The 16792-nt window shown below is 32.4% G+C and overlaps 3 protein-coding genes and 1 long non-coding RNA gene across 14 annotated transcripts; 2 read left to right on the top strand and 2 right to left on the bottom strand.

The window, feature by feature from the left end:
- Nucleotides 1-293: 293 nt before the first annotated feature.
- LOC108344886 (uncharacterized) lies at nucleotides 294-2451 on the bottom strand. 2 transcript variants are annotated; one of them, XR_008244774.1, is made up of 4 exons: nucleotides 2434-2451; nucleotides 2197-2355; nucleotides 2016-2116; nucleotides 294-568 (listed from the first exon to the last, which is right to left on the bottom strand). It is a non-coding gene; the product is annotated as an uncharacterized LOC108344886 (long non-coding RNA). The 2 variants fall into 2 exon arrangements; XR_008244773.1 differs by having other exon boundaries at nucleotides 2197-2436.
- Nucleotides 2452-2607: 156 nt separating this feature from the next.
- LOC108346145 (protein ANTAGONIST OF LIKE HETEROCHROMATIN PROTEIN 1) lies at nucleotides 2608-6995 on the top strand. 10 transcript variants are annotated; one of them, XM_052867050.1, is made up of 7 exons: nucleotides 2608-2943; nucleotides 3052-3149; nucleotides 3235-3329; nucleotides 3419-3882; nucleotides 3959-4184; nucleotides 5722-6169; nucleotides 6681-6995. In XM_052867050.1, the coding sequence occupies exons 4-7, from the start codon at nucleotides 3445-3447 to the stop codon at nucleotides 6694-6696; spliced, it is 1128 nt and encodes a 375-aa protein (XP_052723010.1). In that variant the 5' UTR covers nucleotides 2608-2943; nucleotides 3052-3149; nucleotides 3235-3329; nucleotides 3419-3444; the 3' UTR covers nucleotides 6697-6995. The 10 variants fall into 10 exon arrangements, with proteins under 10 accessions (XP_052723010.1, XP_052723009.1, XP_052723007.1 ...); XM_052867049.1 differs by having other exon boundaries at nucleotides 2609-2919; nucleotides 3244-3329; nucleotides 5722-6228; XM_052867047.1 differs by having other exon boundaries at nucleotides 2609-2919; nucleotides 5722-6228.
- Nucleotides 6996-9912: 2917 nt separating this feature from the next.
- LOC108345115 (uncharacterized protein At3g17950) lies at nucleotides 9913-11234 on the top strand. The gene is made up of 3 exons (XM_017583687.2): nucleotides 9913-10286; nucleotides 10440-10937; nucleotides 11050-11234. Exons 1-2 carry the CDS (start codon nucleotides 10203-10205, stop codon nucleotides 10935-10937), a joined length of 582 nt encoding a protein of 193 aa, XP_017439176.1. The 5' UTR covers nucleotides 9913-10202; the 3' UTR covers nucleotides 11050-11234.
- A 242-nt stretch (nucleotides 11235-11476) lies between these two features.
- On the bottom strand, nucleotides 11477-14761 carry LOC108344044 (putative pentatricopeptide repeat-containing protein At1g12700, mitochondrial). The gene is made up of 3 exons (XM_017582507.2): nucleotides 12561-14761; nucleotides 12373-12467; nucleotides 11477-11866 (listed from the first exon to the last, which is right to left on the bottom strand). The coding sequence occupies exon 1, from the start codon at nucleotides 14759-14761 to the stop codon at nucleotides 13181-13183; it is 1581 nt and encodes a 526-aa protein (XP_017437996.1). The 3' UTR covers nucleotides 11477-11866; nucleotides 12373-12467; nucleotides 12561-13180.
- Nucleotides 14762-16792: the final 2031 nt, after the last annotated feature.

Genomic DNA, 16792 nt, shown 5'->3' with positions numbered 1-16792 from the left:
AAAATCACATATTGAACTTAATCAGTTTTTAGTTATACAGAACCAGCTTCAAAAATAACCAAATAAGAATGGGCAAATAACCAGTTAGTACAACAATAAATTTGATGAAATGTAGTCAAAAGAATCACATCATTTGTTGTAAATAACGTCTTTCATACTAGACCACATACCCTTCATTGTATAACCACTTACTACACCAAAGTAATATGATCCTTGATATTGAACTGAAGCATTTTTTAATTTGTACATAACTAGGTTAAGAAATAACTAGATAAGACTTAAGACATAACCACTTACTGCACCAAAGTAATATGATCATTCATATTCAAGTTAACCATTTTTATTATTGTACAGAACTCCTTTCACATAAAACCACATAGGAATGTGTACATAACCAGTTACTGTACCAATAAATGTGATGAAATGTATACTCACGAACCACGAGATTTGTTTGAGATAAGAAGTTCCATTGCAGACCACAAACTCTTCATTGGATAACCACTAACTGGACTAAGTACTATGATCCTTGATGTTTAACTTAAGCATTATTGAAGTTGTACATAACGACCTTCAGAAATAACCACATAAAAATTAGTGCATAACTAGTTACTGCACCAATAACTGTGATGAAATCTATCCTAAAAAACTACTACATTTGTTTCACTACGAGTTTCATAGCATACCATAAACTCTTGATTGGATAACCACTTACAGGACTAATTAATATGATCCTTCATATTCAACTTTAGCATTTTTGTAGATGTACATAACAAGATTAAGAAATAACCACATATGAATGAGCACATAACCAGTTATTGCACCATTAAATATGATGAAATGTATGCTAAAGAACTAGTACATATGTTGTACATAACAACTTTCATACTAGACCACAAAGCCTTCATTGGATAATCACTTACTGGACTAATTAATATGATCATTCATATTCAACTTCACCATTTGAAAATACATAACAAGTTACTACACCAATAAATGTGATGAAATCTATCCTCAAAATCTACTACATTTGTTTTACACGAGTTTGATAGCATACCACAAACCCTTTATTGGATAACCACTTATTGCACTAATTAATATGATCCTTCATATTCAACTTAAGCAATTTTATACATGTACATAACCAGCTTAAGAAATAACCACATACGGGAGAGCACATAACCAATTACTGCACCAATAAATGTGATTAGATATATCCTCAAGAATCACTACATTTGTTGTATATAACGAATTTCATACTACACCTCATACCCTTGATTGGATAACCACTTACTGCACCAAAGTAATATGATCCTTTATATTCAACTGAAACATTTTTTTATTTGTACACAACGACCTTAACAAATAACCACATAACACTTAAGATATAACCAGTTACTGGACCAATACTTATGAAATCAGTTTTTGACTCACTTGTGCCATCTGTGTTTGATTTTTGCAAGGTGCTCATAATTAATTGTTTAAATCATTCTACTTCGTCGTATTATTGTTTAAGACTTATTCAAGTGCAAGATTAGATGACCAATTCTTTTGTTATTAATAATTTGTCAGATGGACATAACGAGTTTAATATATAACCAAATATTCACAATACCTACAGGAAGGTATACAACATTTATCAGACAAGTCCTAACAATTAACGTCTCCCCAAGACCCCATAGCAACTGGGTTCCACCAAACCCAACCAATACAGACCACAATATCTATCAATATTATCCAATAAAATGCCAAATTTAAGCTAATCGGTTTACTTAACAATATGCCATCTTCAAACATCAATCACCCAATACAAAGCATAAATTATCATATCATCAACAGACCTCTATGAATTCATTCAATGTTTTAATCTCATTTATCAGCCAGATGAGAGAGACAACTCAATACAGTATAATATACTTAGAATATAGGACAATCAAATTTGTCAAACAAGGAACCTAACCAAACAAACATCCCAAATTACACATTCAACCAGGCTTTTCAAATTAGACAAATATTACCTTGTTCTCTCATTGCTTCTCACTCGCCACCTCGTCACACAGATTGAGCATCCCGTGTTCTCCCTAGCGCAACTCTCTCTCACGACCTTACCCCTTTTAGTCTAGGGTTTTAAAAAATGAAGCAAAAGGAAAATGAACATAGACAAATAATGAGAAAAGAAGAAATGAAGAAGAAACATACAATTTTCTTCCGATCATGTTCATCTTCCAATCACATCCACCCTCCGATTAAGTGGCATCCATGGAGTTCTCGTGTTCTCTATCAACCCTAACTCTAACACGAAGAGTTACTTTTCCAAAATGAAATGGTTCAGACCTTGCAAAAGTAAAATCACAGCAACTAAATCCAAAATGAAATGGTTCAGACCTTGCAAAAGTAAAATCACAGCAACTAAATCCAAAATGAAATGGTTCAGACCTTGCAAAAGTAAAATCACAGCAGCTACCTTCGATTTAGTGAAACTATCTTTGCTTAAGTGAAACGCACCGTTTCATTTATTCCGCTCTCAAACACTGCAACAGCAATCCCACTATGTAAATGACAAAATTAGCCTTCATGAAATTCACACAATTTGGGCCCGTGTCAAATGAGTGTGAAACACTTTAACCATTTGGAATTGCGGTTTCACTGCTTCTATGCTGACAAGCTGGGAGCGTAACGCATTTATCTAAGGTGCGAATTCGCCGTAATTGTTTGTAACAAGAGCTTGCGAATGTTCTCTCTTCATTTTGTAGCTGCGTTACTTGAACCTGTTGTGTGAGCAGAAGAGGTTTGAATTGCTGCCGCAATTGCGGTTATTTTGGTATTGCGCGAAATAACAGATAAATGCGACCATAACTGCGGTCGCGTTGACGTTGCTGCCACAATCGCGATCGCGAACAGTGTTTCAAAACATCGTGTGAGGTTGAGGCTCGTCTTGTTTCTAATGTGTGTACATTGATGGTGTTTACTTAGGTTTTCGTAACTTTTTGTGCATTCTTGAAATTTTAGTTTGATCATTGCTATTAAGTCACTCTTTGCTGTTGTTTGATGTAGTTTTTGTAGATTATAAATTCACGAGGGAGATTAAATAAATACGAAGTTAGGCGCATGAAAAAATTGTTGTTCCTGATATGCTTAAGTCAGTACTTAAGGTATTTAAAAGAGCTGTTGCGAGCATTTCTTTTTTTTGTGCCTTCTTTAGTTTTTATTTTTTTTTATAAATGAAGCCATATTCAGATGTGCCAGGAGTGGAGCTAAGTTCTGTTTGTAACTAGGCCATAACTTGTCTGGCTTTTAGTCCCACTCAAGTGAAAGAGAAAGGGGTTGAAAAGGTATGAATGATTGGCCATTGATTTACATTTTTATGGTACGACAAATTTCGTTTTCATACTTCTATCTACTGACATATAACATCTGTCAGAACTCAGAAGCAGTCATAATTCCTTAATGGAGAGTTCTGAAGAGGAAAATGATGGAGTCTCCAGAAATCATGTCCCCAAGGAACTGATTCGTTTAGCATCTAATGGTGCAAAATTTGTTGACGAAGTACTCAATGGTCAAAATGAATGTTGTCTGGAGAGTTTTCGCATGGATAAACACGTATTTTATAAGTTATGTAATATCCTGCAAGCCAAGGGTTTATTGCGTCACACAAATCGAATCAAAATTGAAGAGCAACTAGCCATATTTGTGTTCATAATTGGACATAATCTACGGACAAGAGCAGTTCAAGAGTTATTTCGTTATTCTGGAGAAACTATTAGTCGTCACTTTAACCATGTTTTGAATGCTATAATGTCAATTTCACTGGAACTATTTCAGCCTCCTGGCTCTGTTGTTCCTTCAGAAATCTCTGAAGATCCTAGATTTTATCCATATTTTAAAGTAAGATTTCAGAAATGGCTTTGATCACTATCTTGTATGGGTTGATTTTGTCTTACTTTTGAAAACTCTTTAATAGGATTGTGTGGGAGTAATTGATGGTATACATGTACCAGTGACGGTAGGTGTAGATGAGCAAGGACCTTTCCGCAACAAGAATGGTTTACTTTCACAGAATATTCTGGCAGCTTGCTCGTTTGACCTCAAGTTCCATTATGTTTTGGCTGGATGGGAAGGATCTGCTACAGACTTGCAAGTTTTTAATTCAGCAGTTACAAGACGGAACAACTTGCAGGTCCCTGAAGGTAAATATTCTGTTATTTTATTTGGGTAAATTTATGTAAAATGCGGTTATGATTTAGGTTGTAATACTGTTTGAACTCTGCCTCTTGAATAAAACCAACTTCTAACACTCGGAAGTTAAAGTCATTCTATTTCAATTGTATGATATACTGATTTGGAAGATCTGAACTCCTTTGGCCTTTTAAATTCATATCAATTTCATTCTTGTATCAAAAGTTGTATGCTTCAATTATGTCCTAAATAAACCAGAGTAACAAGATGTAATGTTTTTATAACCAACCCTTTCAACCAGCTACCCATTTCATTTTTGTATAAAAAACAGTTAATTACATTTCTTGCGCATTGTATATGTAACAATCCCTTCGAAATTAACTGTTGATATGGAATGAAACTTCACTTCCAGCTCAAAAAATGTTTTTGGTTCATTGTTGTGAAATTATGCATGTTATGATTCATCCCTTCTTCAAACCAAATAGAAGAAAAAAAAATCTTCATGTTGCTCTCTGTTGGGCTTCTCTAACTTTGTGTATTGTTTGAACTGGTTTTTACTTATCCCCAAAAAAGTCGAGATTCAGTCTCCGTAATGTGGAAATACTAGACGTCAATCCTGTTGACTCATCCATTACTATATGAACAATTTTCCTTTAATTTTCTTGGGTCGATTTCTCGCTCACACAAAATCCATACGTTTCCTTTTCTTCTGTCCATTTCTCACACTTTCATCGAATCCTGTTGATTCGTTGACCGTCCCTATGTTTGTTCTAGGCAAAGCTCAAAGAGATGATTAAGGGTTGAGCGGCTTCTCATTTTTTGGATTTGAGGATATTATGTTCTCTCCGTAAATGCCCATTAATTTGGTTTGAAAATAAAAAGCATGGTGTATTTGATTGAAGGGAAATAAAGGGAGAGCATTTTTTTTTAATTTGATATCTTTTTGTTTAAAAGGTTAGTTGGGTGGAGAGGAAATGAGTGGCCTCCAAAATCCCCCTTCCATCTATTTTTCTTTCCTCTGATATTGAGGGAATTTATAGGAAATAGTGTAATTTATAACTATTGGACTATACCAGCTAAATTGCTTCCTCATCTCCTTTAATATTAGTAATGATATTGCAGTGTGTGATTCATGTTTTCCCTTCCCCTTTCTTGAACCAAACACAAAAAGGAGACTCTCCCTTTTCCTTTTATCATTTGAACCAAACGTATTGGAAACTTTTACCATCTATCCTTTAGCTGCATCAAATAGAAGTTGATCAAGATGGTATATATTTCATTATTTAGCTAATTTCAACTTTTATTTGGTTGTACTTGAGAGATTGATGGTTAGGAGATGAAAATGGCAAATGCCACCTTAGGTGATTGATTGGAGATGTATTCCTATGTTCACAGAGCAACTAATGGAAAACATTTCCAACTTTTTATATTCAAGACTTAATCGAAACATATGAAGCTAACACAACAAAAATGAAACATGATGCAAACTTAAGGGTCAAATGATTAATTATTTCCTATGACTTCCATACACTCTGTCCTATGATACAGGTAGATACTACATCGTAGACAGTAAGTATCCAAATGTGCCAGGTTTCGTTGCTCCATATTCCATTCCCTACTACAAGGAATTTCCCAGCGATTTCCACCCACAAGATGCTACAGAGCTATTCAATCAACGGCACTCATTATTACGAAACGTCATAGATCGAACTTTTGGGGCTTTAAAGGCACGATTTCCTATATTGATGTCTGCTCCTTCTTACCCATTACAAACACAAGTGAAGTTGGTAGTGGCTGCATGTGCATTACACAATTTCATTCGCAATGAGAAGCCAAACGATTGGATTTTCAAGATGTATGAGCATGGTTCATTTCCAATGGAGGAATCAGAACCCCAATTAGAGATGGCAGTGGCACCAAAGATGGATGTCGAGAGCCAGACTCAGGCATCAGATCATACTTTTGATTCTGAAGAAGTTGTACATGATGCTTCACAGTTAAGGAATTCTATTGCTGCTGAAATGTGGAATGATTTTATCCAAGATTTCCCCCCATGTAAATTTCATTAATCAAGCTTATATGATCATATTAAGTTTTCATCTTCCTCAGGATCTACAGTATGAGACTGTTGTCATAGTTTACATTAGCGTTTTTTATAAAACAGAAGTAACCCTGTACATCACATCTCATCTCATAAGCTTTTTGCTTTTAATTATTGTAAGATATTACGCTTCAATATTGGAGCCAATGATCCTTGGCAATAGATGAATTCAGTAAAAGGTCGATTTAGGAGAAAAAAAACATTCAGATTTTCTACTGTGGACTTTTCTTCAAAAATTGGTTTCTTTGCCAATTTTTACTATCCAAATTTCCTATAGTTGTTTGGAAGATGTTTTTTTTTTCTCAGTACCTCCTTTTGTTACCAAGTGAGGTCATGTGAGTGACCTTCTCATTCAATATTCATAGTCTGTTCAAGCCAAAATGATATAGTTACATTTGGTGTACAGGGTACTCAAATGTTGATGGGACCATAAGAAATATACTGACATGGAATTGGGAATGAAGGTACATAGACAGAGAAGTGACTTAGCTTGAAAGGCTAATACATTGCTGTCATGTTATGGAACTTCGGCACGTGATTCAGTACGGTATTCCCTAAGACATTATGATATTCCTCACATTCTTCTGCATTGGTAGTTTTATGCCATTCAATGAACTTCAAAATGTGAAGTTACCTCGGACAAATATTTTTGTTACATAGATAATCATGTTAATATTTTACTTTAATTTAATAGGTCCAAAAAATTTCTTAATATACTCCCTACACAGTACACATGTTTGTTATTCATCCTTTTCAATTTCATATATTTCTATAACCATTTTAAGTTAGCAATGATAAATAGTACTTGAATAGATACTAATTCAAGTTAACATATTTCCTGATTTTTTAAGATGGCAATGAAACAGGAAAACAGTGGAATGAAAATATTTGTCATATCTACTGTTTCTTACACGATTTTTTGAAGTGAGAAATATGGTAAAATAAGTTACTATTTAACATTTCTTTGTATAAAAAAAATAGAAAAAATGTTCTCAATTTTAGAAAGGCCAAAACCTTTATAGAATGAATGTGCAACATTTGTGCTTGAAACTTTTTCCATGAATCCCAAACCCCCCCAATTGAGCTGTAAAGTTAAAGAAAACTCAAACTCCACGTGAATTTAGTATGAATTTGGAAGGACCATGTGAGTTTGATGTGCTAAATCTCGTGCGCCATGTATGATGGCATAGCCTTTTTCCCACTTTATGCAATTCCCTTTTGATCATATCATATGACTCATGCACCATGGTGCCAATTCCACAATTTAAAATGAGTTATAGCAACTCACAAGGTTGTATGAACATTTTGGTAACACTATGTATGAATACTGTAAAAATATTAACCTAAATAAATCTTAAACTATCAAAAACACCTTTATAACAACGCTTTAACTTATTAATTGACTATCATATATAATGTTATGTTATGTATAAAAAAAATATATGAAAATCTCTTTATCTATGATAATATTTTGATCTATGAGTTTATTATTAATCTCTTTATCTTATAAGAGATAGTCTTCTAAAATCATCGATCATTTAATATATTTTTGTCGTTACTTATATAATTTTATTATGCTCAACTCTGATTGAATAAGAAAGAAAAAATACATGTAAAAAATGTAAAAGATTATCTGAGATTCAAATCAATATTTAATAATAAAGATTTTGGATAAATATTTAACGGAATTCTTAACAACTTACATTTTGTCATTATTACTAAAATTAATATAAATAAATGATTTTTTTTAAAGATTTTATTGTATTATTTTATTTTGTCTTTCATTAACTGGAGTATCTAGTAAGACAAATTAAACTCTAATACAATTGTTTGAAATTTCCTTTTTATTGAAATTGGAGAGTTTCACTACAAATAAGATATGAATTGTTTATATAAAAAAATCTGATATCACACTCAAAGTAAAACCTTCAAACTCAAATGTTCGTTAGTTGTCTTTTTCTTTTTATATATCTCAAGTTTTTCATTTTTTTATTTAATATGAAACTTGGAATTCATATTTAGATTCTTAATACTTTCTATAAATACTTCTATCAGTTCAAACAGTTTGTAAGAGACTATTGTTGAATATATTAAGAAAAGAAAAACTACATTAAGCTTTGATTCAGCTTTTAGTTGGAGACATGGACAGAAATATACCATCATGTGAAAGTCTCTCTCAAGCTAGCTTTGGCTTAAATTGAAGATTTGAATAACCATTTTCTTGTAACTTATACTTCTTACCTATTATAATTTATATTTTCTACCCATTATTTTTTAACAAGTATGACCTTGAGCATAGTTGTAACCTTCAAGTACCATTAACGTAATTTTTTATATAATGTGGATTATGATGTTTCAGTACTTAATACTTAATTTATCTCCTTACCTTTTCTTAAAGCCTGTCATAATGGTCCATATTATAATCCATCTGTTACCACTCACAAGCATCATCAGGTTATCTCTATGCACTCATTCAAAACTATGCTGCATGTTACAATAGATGTTAATAATTCAATTATTGTTTCTGCTCAATTTACAAATTTTAATTACACCAACATTTTTTTAATGGACAGAAGTTATAATTTTCCTGAGTTTAATATTAAATTAATCTTATTAACAATTTTTTTTATAACATATCATAATTTATTAATGGTTATATTTTTGCTTTTTTAATTTAAATGAAGTTATTCTATTCTTTCAGCTGAACTATATCTAAACTAACTCTAGTTGAAAGCCTCCAGTGTTTTCCTCCGTGTATTCACCTAATATTATTATATATTATTATATTAAATATAGGGTTAATTATGTTTTTTAAATTACTTTTAAAAATTTATGTTTTGCTTATACTTTTATATATATATATATATATATATATATATATATATATATATATATATATATATATATATATATTGAAAATTATGTAAAATATCTTTCTAACAAAATAGGACAGAATATTTATCATACAAAAAATTATAATAAATTATAATATAATTTTCATTTATCATTTGTTGAGGTTATCTATATAAAATGCAAAAACGAAATAAGTATATATTCTAATTTAAAAACTAAACATAACTTTTAAAATTAATTTCAGAAAAAAATATTTAATTCTTAAATTTTAAAAAAAAATGTTTCTTATTGATTTTCGCAAGGCTAGTAGTGTACTCAAAGTTTGCATCTTCAGCTTAAAAAACCATCTATATAGGAACTTATTCCTTTCAAAACAAGAGTCATATAAAAGAAATCACATTTATGATAAACATTTTCCTTGTCCTCACACGTCTATCAAATACTAAGTTAAGCTATTGGGTGCAAAAAGTAAGGAGTAAAGAAAATTTTGTTCTGAGGAGAGAAAAGAGGAAAAACAATAATTGAGGCATCTTACCAATACATTTTGACTAATCCCTTCACCTTTTCTCAAATGTAACCTATAAGAAAGCAAACAAGGCTATAGAACCTCAAAAAATAAGCAAATATGACATCATAAGGCATTCCTTACCTTTTACATTATGGTTAACATTTGACTAAAGTCATCTATCCAAATATAATTAAGTTAACTGCATTAACAATGTTCACAAAAGTTTCAAAACATACATTAAGAATGTAATTTCCAAGTTTGAATTCTATTACCCAACTCTCTTTTTATTTTGGTTTCAAAGAAAATGTCCAATTAAAAGTGGATTTGAAGTTTCCACCACTGATAATGATAAACTGATAATCACCCAAAGCAACAATCATTTCAAATGCATCCTATTCCTTTGATTCCAACATGCTTTTTCATCTATTCCTTATTCTGCATATAAACCTACAAATCTCAACCTCAAAAAAGTCATAGTTGACACAATATAGTCTTCCCAAAACCTTCACCTCAGAGATTTTCTCTGCTTTCATCTCTGATCCATCTCTCACAAGTCATAACACAACAATGCTGGATCCAGCCACTGAATTGGTGCCACCACCATCTTCACCCACAATCTCTTCCATTTCTTCATCTGATCTTGACACTGAGGTATCATCATGTTCGATATCAGTTATTCATGTTGCATCTTTTAAAGTTCTCAGAAATCTCAAATTTTTTTCACACCCCAGAATTTATTTTTCCCTTTTCACTTCAGATTAATCAAAAGTTTTAATTTTTTCCTTTTGGGTTTTTGAATGATAGTCCACCGGATCATTCTTCCATGACAGAAGCACTACATTGGGGACTCTGATGGGAGTGAACTTCCCAACCATTACATTCAGAGTCCCATCGCAGCACCGGAACCCAAATTCCGCAGCCGAGGGCACCGGCGGTGCAAGGAGGACCGCCGCAGCAGTCAAAAAGAAGAAAAGGGCTACCATCGTGTCGACGTCGACAGCAGCGGAGAGACGGCGGAAGTGGTGGCAGCTTTGCCGCGATGGGGACACCAGATCGGCGTCGCTGGGCGATTTTCTGGAGGTGGAGCGGCGCTTCAGCGACGGCGAGTTCTACGGCACGGCGGCGGAGCTCGAGGGGATGGTCGCCGGCCACCAGCAGAGGAACGGTGGAAGAGTGCTGTTCGTCGACGGGAGGGTTCTTCCGCCCACAGCCGACGTCGACGACGGAGCACGGGCGGCAGAGAGCCTTTGCAATCGGTTTCCTGTCGCGCTCGCCGGAATTTGCAGCGGCGGAGCCGCTTAGGTTGTTATGATAGCTTTTCAATTTTTATTTTTGATATTTTATAAAAAGAAAAGAAATTTTGTGGGCTTATTTTAATTTTTATAACTGTTTTTGGGTTGTTTGGCTTTTACAGATTGGAAGATTAAGATTCTGTTTGTCCGTGGTTTATGTGCAAAACGCAAGCTTTGCCTTTTGCCTTTTGGGCTTTTTACTTTTTCTTCTTTTGTTCTTCTTTTGATAATTGTGGTCCACCACCACCTTATAATTATCAATTACTAATATTATTAATACACAGACATTATGGGTGATTGGTCGTAATCATATGTTCCATTTAGGCCAAAAGAAAAAAAAAAACTATATTAGAAATATATGGATTACAGAAAGATTTGGGTTCTTGCTAAAATGATTAACCAAAATCAATGTTCAAGTAAATACAAGCTTTCTAACTCAAGATTAACTAGTTAATTTATTCCATCTGGTAAAGTTAATTGTAAAGTGAATGAAAATTTAGGCTCCACCTGAGTCATACAAATGTTATTTACATTCTTTTAATATAAAAATGTCTTTCTTTTGATTCAACATTGATATTATTAGCAACCTTTGCCCACGTTCAATGCTTTAACATACATTTATACTGAACAATGAAATCAACACATCTAAGAGTAAATTCAATACAGAAAATTGGGTTTGAATTTTCAACCCTCAGTTGAATCTCAATTTCTGTCTTTCTTCTTTTAAAAAATCTAACCAGAACAAGCAATTATTAAAGCAGTACAATTTGCACCAAGGATTACAGAAATAACATTAATGGTGAACAACTTTTGGGGTTCAGGTCCTTCCACACCAACTGTTTATGCTCATGAACTGCCCTTTTAATTTTTTTGCTGTGGTTTCCAATTCCCTTACCTGATCCTGGTAGTTCAACATATTCAGAGATAGTATGGGAGAGCCTAGCAGAAACATTAAAGAAGCCTTAATGATTTCATTAAGAATAAACTGATAATCGACATCTTCTGTGACAAACCAGACATTCATTGAAAATTGAACTCCAATACGATATGCTGACATTTAATACGTAGTTACATGTCAATCCAAATTGTTCCTCCAGCAACAAGTAGTGTTCATTAATTAATTCAAATTGGTAGATGTAAAAGAGATTATAATACATTATGTATATTCTGGTAGAACAACAGAGGAAGACATATGAAAGCTCTTGAGAGACTAAAGGAGAGCAAGAAACCTTCATCGAAGCAAAAAATAAGAATAGAAATAAAACATAAAAGAAACAACCACAGAAATTTAAAAAGCAATGTACATAAAGAAAGTTGACTCTTGTTAATTACATTAGAATTTACATGCTAAATCTTATATGCACTATTGTTGATTTAAGAAATAGATAAGTTATTCCAAGATAAATGTAAATTGCCTGAAATATTCTCACAAAAACATTGTTTACCTCAAGAGAGTGCCACCTTTCATGAACTATTCGAGATGACCATGCAAGACTATATGCAACAATGAATTTTCCATGGGTTTCAACCTACATCAAAGCTGCAACAATGATTTGCTAAGCATTTATCCAAACCTATCTTTATGGAAGTATAGAAGTATAGATTTCAGCGTGAATTAGCTGCTGTATCTCACCAGGTTTTATCATTTGTTCAGATCTCCAGCAAACATTTCTTGAAGTAGCTCCTATGCTTTATCATTCTCATTTTTACGTCCATAAAAAATCTCACTACTTCACTGAACAAACCTTCTAAGCAGAGTCCATTGATAATGGTGTTACATGTGACAACATTAACAAGTTCAACCAAAATGCTGAAAAATCTCTAGTGCAATGTTAAGTATTTGATCTCTGTAAAACCAACCCATTGGGCAATTTGCACCTGTCAAAGAATTATTTTTTGACAGCACTGAATTAAAATAGTCACCTTGCCGAGTTGCTGGTTTTGCAAAAAACCATCTAACAAGATATTGTAACTTGTAATAGATGGCCATCCATTATCATATACATATATCATCCACCAGTTCCCATGCAGATGAGATTCTCCCAGATTCCTGAGCCATTAATAGCAAAGATGAGTTTATAGAATCAAAAATCAAACTGTTGCAACCCATATCTCTGAAGAGATTCATAGCTTCTTCCATCCTTTTACCCTCGCAATATTCATCGATCAAGATGCAATGGCTAAAACCATAAGAAGTCAATCCCCTTTCAAACATTAGGTTTAATGATAACTTTCCCAGAAAACATGGTGTGCTTAGGAAAAAGCATCTAACAAGACATTATAACTGATAACATTAACTGCCATACCACCATCATGCATCGCATAGAAAAGCTCCCATGCATGAGAGACTCTTCCAGATTTACACAGCCCATCAATGAGGGAATTATAAGTTACAGAATCAGGAACCAAATTTCTGTGATCCATTTCTTTGAAAAGGTTCATGGCTTCACCAATCCTCTTACTCTTGCAATACCCATTAATCAAGATGTTATAACTCGAAACATTAGGAGTCAATCCCCTTTCAAACATTAGGTTAAATAATCCAATTGCATCGTCCATAAGTTGAATTTTGCAAAGAGCATCTAACATGATATTGTAAGTGATAACATTAGGGGATGGACCACCATCACAAATTGCACTAAAAAGTTCCCACGCGTAAGAGATTCTCCCAGATTTGCACAAGCCATCAATAACAGAACTGTAAGTTACAATATTAGGAACCAAATTGGTGCAATGCATTTTATTGAAGAGGATCAAAGCTTCATCAATCCTTTTAATCTTGCAATACCCAATAATCAAGATGTTATAACTCCAAACATCAGGCACAATATCCCATTCAACAAATGTATCAAATAACTTTCTTGCCTCATCCACATCATTGTACAAGCAATATCCACTCATCAAAGTGTTGAAAGTAACTACATCTGGTTGTTCACCTCTTTCAATCATCAAATTACACATATCATGAGCTTTAGTGAGCATTCTGTTTTTACATAATGCATCAATTAGTATGTTATAGGTATAAACATTTGGGTTGACCTTTTTGTCAACCATATCACACAACAACTGGGTAACTTCTCGCCACTGCCCCAAACTACAAAAACCATGAATCAGACAAGTGTAAGTAAAAATATCAGGACTTATTCCCCGGCCAACAATCTCTGAATATAAACCATACGCCTCAGTTACACATCCATCTTTGCACAAACCATCAATCATCATATTGTAGATTACTACATTAGGCCTAACCATTTGCACTTCCATTTTCTGCAGGAACTCAAAGGCGTCTCTTACCTGTCCTATTTTACACAGCCCATTGATCAAGGTCCCATAACTAACTTCATCCAACAGGAACCCCTGAGCCACCACGCTATCATGAAAGTCCACTGCTTTCCTAACCTCACCATTGACACAAAGCCCTCTCATGAGCGTGGTCAAGGTTACTGCATTGGGCTGATAACCCATCTTGAGAACCATGCCCAACACTGAAAAGGCAAAACCCATGTGACCCAAGTGACAGTAACAATTGATCAAGATACTCAAAGACACTATAGAAGGGGTGAGTCTTCTCAACCCCATTTCTTTAAACAATGATATAGCAGTAGAGTAATGCTTCATCTTCACTACTGACCCTAAAATCATGTTAAATTCTACAACAGATGGAAGAGGGTGCATAGTGATTAAGCGACTGAATAAGGCCACAGCATCACCAATGGCATCAAACCCAGAATTGCTTTTGGCGTTATGGTTTTGGGAATTAGAAAAGAACCTCAGAAAGACACTAAATTTGGGAATGGCATACCTTAAGCTTGTTGTCTTAGCAGTGTACGACATGACAATCTTCCTTCCAAGTATGACCAAGATTGGATTTTTTTTCCAAGCTTCCACTCAACTGCTCTATCCAAACTTCGAACGAAGAATCAGTTGGTGTGAACTTCACAAAACTCATCTCCTGCGAAGATGCAACCAATAATTGAAACCCATTCAGAATTTTGAACCACTAACACATACAACCTTTACACAAAATGGGTAGGTGGCAAACTAATTAACATTTTCTTCTTACATATGCATCTCAAATTATTAATGAATAAAAATTGAATGCAACATACCTTGTTCCGTGAGGGAACACTTTCTTCTTCAAACGCCCAAACACACAAGTGGGACTTGCCAGCAGCAGCATCTCCTCTGTGAGCACACACGCCGGTTTACATTAGGTTATTCTCTCCTCTCTCTGTATACTCTTTATTTTTGTTCCAAATTTGCGTCTTCTTCATTTGTGCTTTCTTCATTTGTTTCTTGTTTGTGATTTCTCTGACTAATTTTTCCTTCTTCGTCATGCAGGTGAAATGTTTGCTTTTAGCACAAACCAACTTGGTTGCAAACAAAAATCTCATCTTGTTTCTATAATTGATGATCTTAAATTTAAACATCGTGTTTAAACTTCATATTGTCTCAGATAAATAAATAAATTCCAATGTTTTCATTGTGAACTTTTGTTCGTGGAAAAGAATGAATATGAAAAAAAAATGTAAAAATAAGATTTTTTTTTAATTAAGAAAAGATAATGAAAAATATAGAAAAATAGGAGAAGGTTCGTGAATGATTTAATTAATGTAAATAATAAAAGAAATTCTTTTTTAATAATTGAAATTATAAGACTAAATTATAGTTATATTAAAAATTATTATTACTTTTTATTTTTTATAATAAAACTAAATAAAACTATTATTATATTATTCATAAAATTAAATATAAATAATTTTTATAATTTTTTTATAAATAGTTTTTATTTTTTTAGATAGTTTTATAATAAAATAATTGAGTTTAAAAAAAAATCCAATTGAAAAAATTGGTTAAATTTAAAGAAACGATTAATGATAAGGTAATTATTTTAAGTTTACATTTTTATTTATTTAAAAGATAAAATAAAAAATAAATGTGGATATCGAAAAAGAATATTCCTATATATATATATATATATATATATATATATATATATATATATATATATATATATATTATTAGTTTGTTATTATTAAGATATAAACTTATTTATATTAATGTTATTTAATTTTAAATGTAGAAATGAATTTAAAATAAAATATGATTGATTAGTTAAAATAAAAAATATTTTAATTGATTAAGTTATTTTAACTTAATTTCATTTAATTATTAAATTATAGTATTAATATAATTAATAATATTAACTTTTATTATGATTATTTTTTTAATTTTTTATTAATACTTAATTTATACTTTTTTACTAACTTATTTCATTTGTTGTGGTTTTTTATTTCATTTATCTTGGTTTAATTTGGTTTGGTTAATGTTATTTTATTTCATAACATGTTTTGTGTCTCTTGCGTTGTTTTTTCTATTTCTTTTTATTTGGTTTTAGCTGATTTCTTTTATTTTATTTTGTTATTAGAAATTTATTTGCTTTGATTTATTTTTTTTGTTTCTTTAATATTTCTTTTTTGACTGACCTTGCTCTTGTGAGTGTTTTTGTTATTATGTTAAGACGCTCCAAATGACTTCAATAAAATTACATTCTTTGGATTGACAATCCCCTTTTAAATTTAGAGGAAAAAAATTATGGTATAAATCATTACTCTTTAAATTGCAGAGTCAACATCTTGCAAAAGAACAACATGGGAAGGAAGAAGATAAAGACTATGAAAAATCAATGATTCAAAGCATCAGTCAAAAGGGCTCAAGACTCTACCTTCTACATAAGAATCAAATTCACACTCTTTGTTCAAACTAATATGAACTATTTATAGCTTAATGGAATCAGTTAAAACTCCCTATTGTGAAATTTACGACAGATTCAAATAGCTTTTATAGAAAATAAGCCAAAGCATG

Source organism: Vigna angularis, chromosome 8 (assembly GCF_016808095.1).
Source record: "Vigna angularis cultivar LongXiaoDou No.4 chromosome 8, ASM1680809v1, whole genome shotgun sequence".
Classification (NCBI taxonomy): Eukaryota; Viridiplantae; Streptophyta; class Magnoliopsida; order Fabales; family Fabaceae; genus Vigna; species Vigna angularis.
The sequence above is the reverse complement of the archived record's forward strand: the minus strand, read 5'-3'. Positions and strand labels throughout refer to the sequence as shown.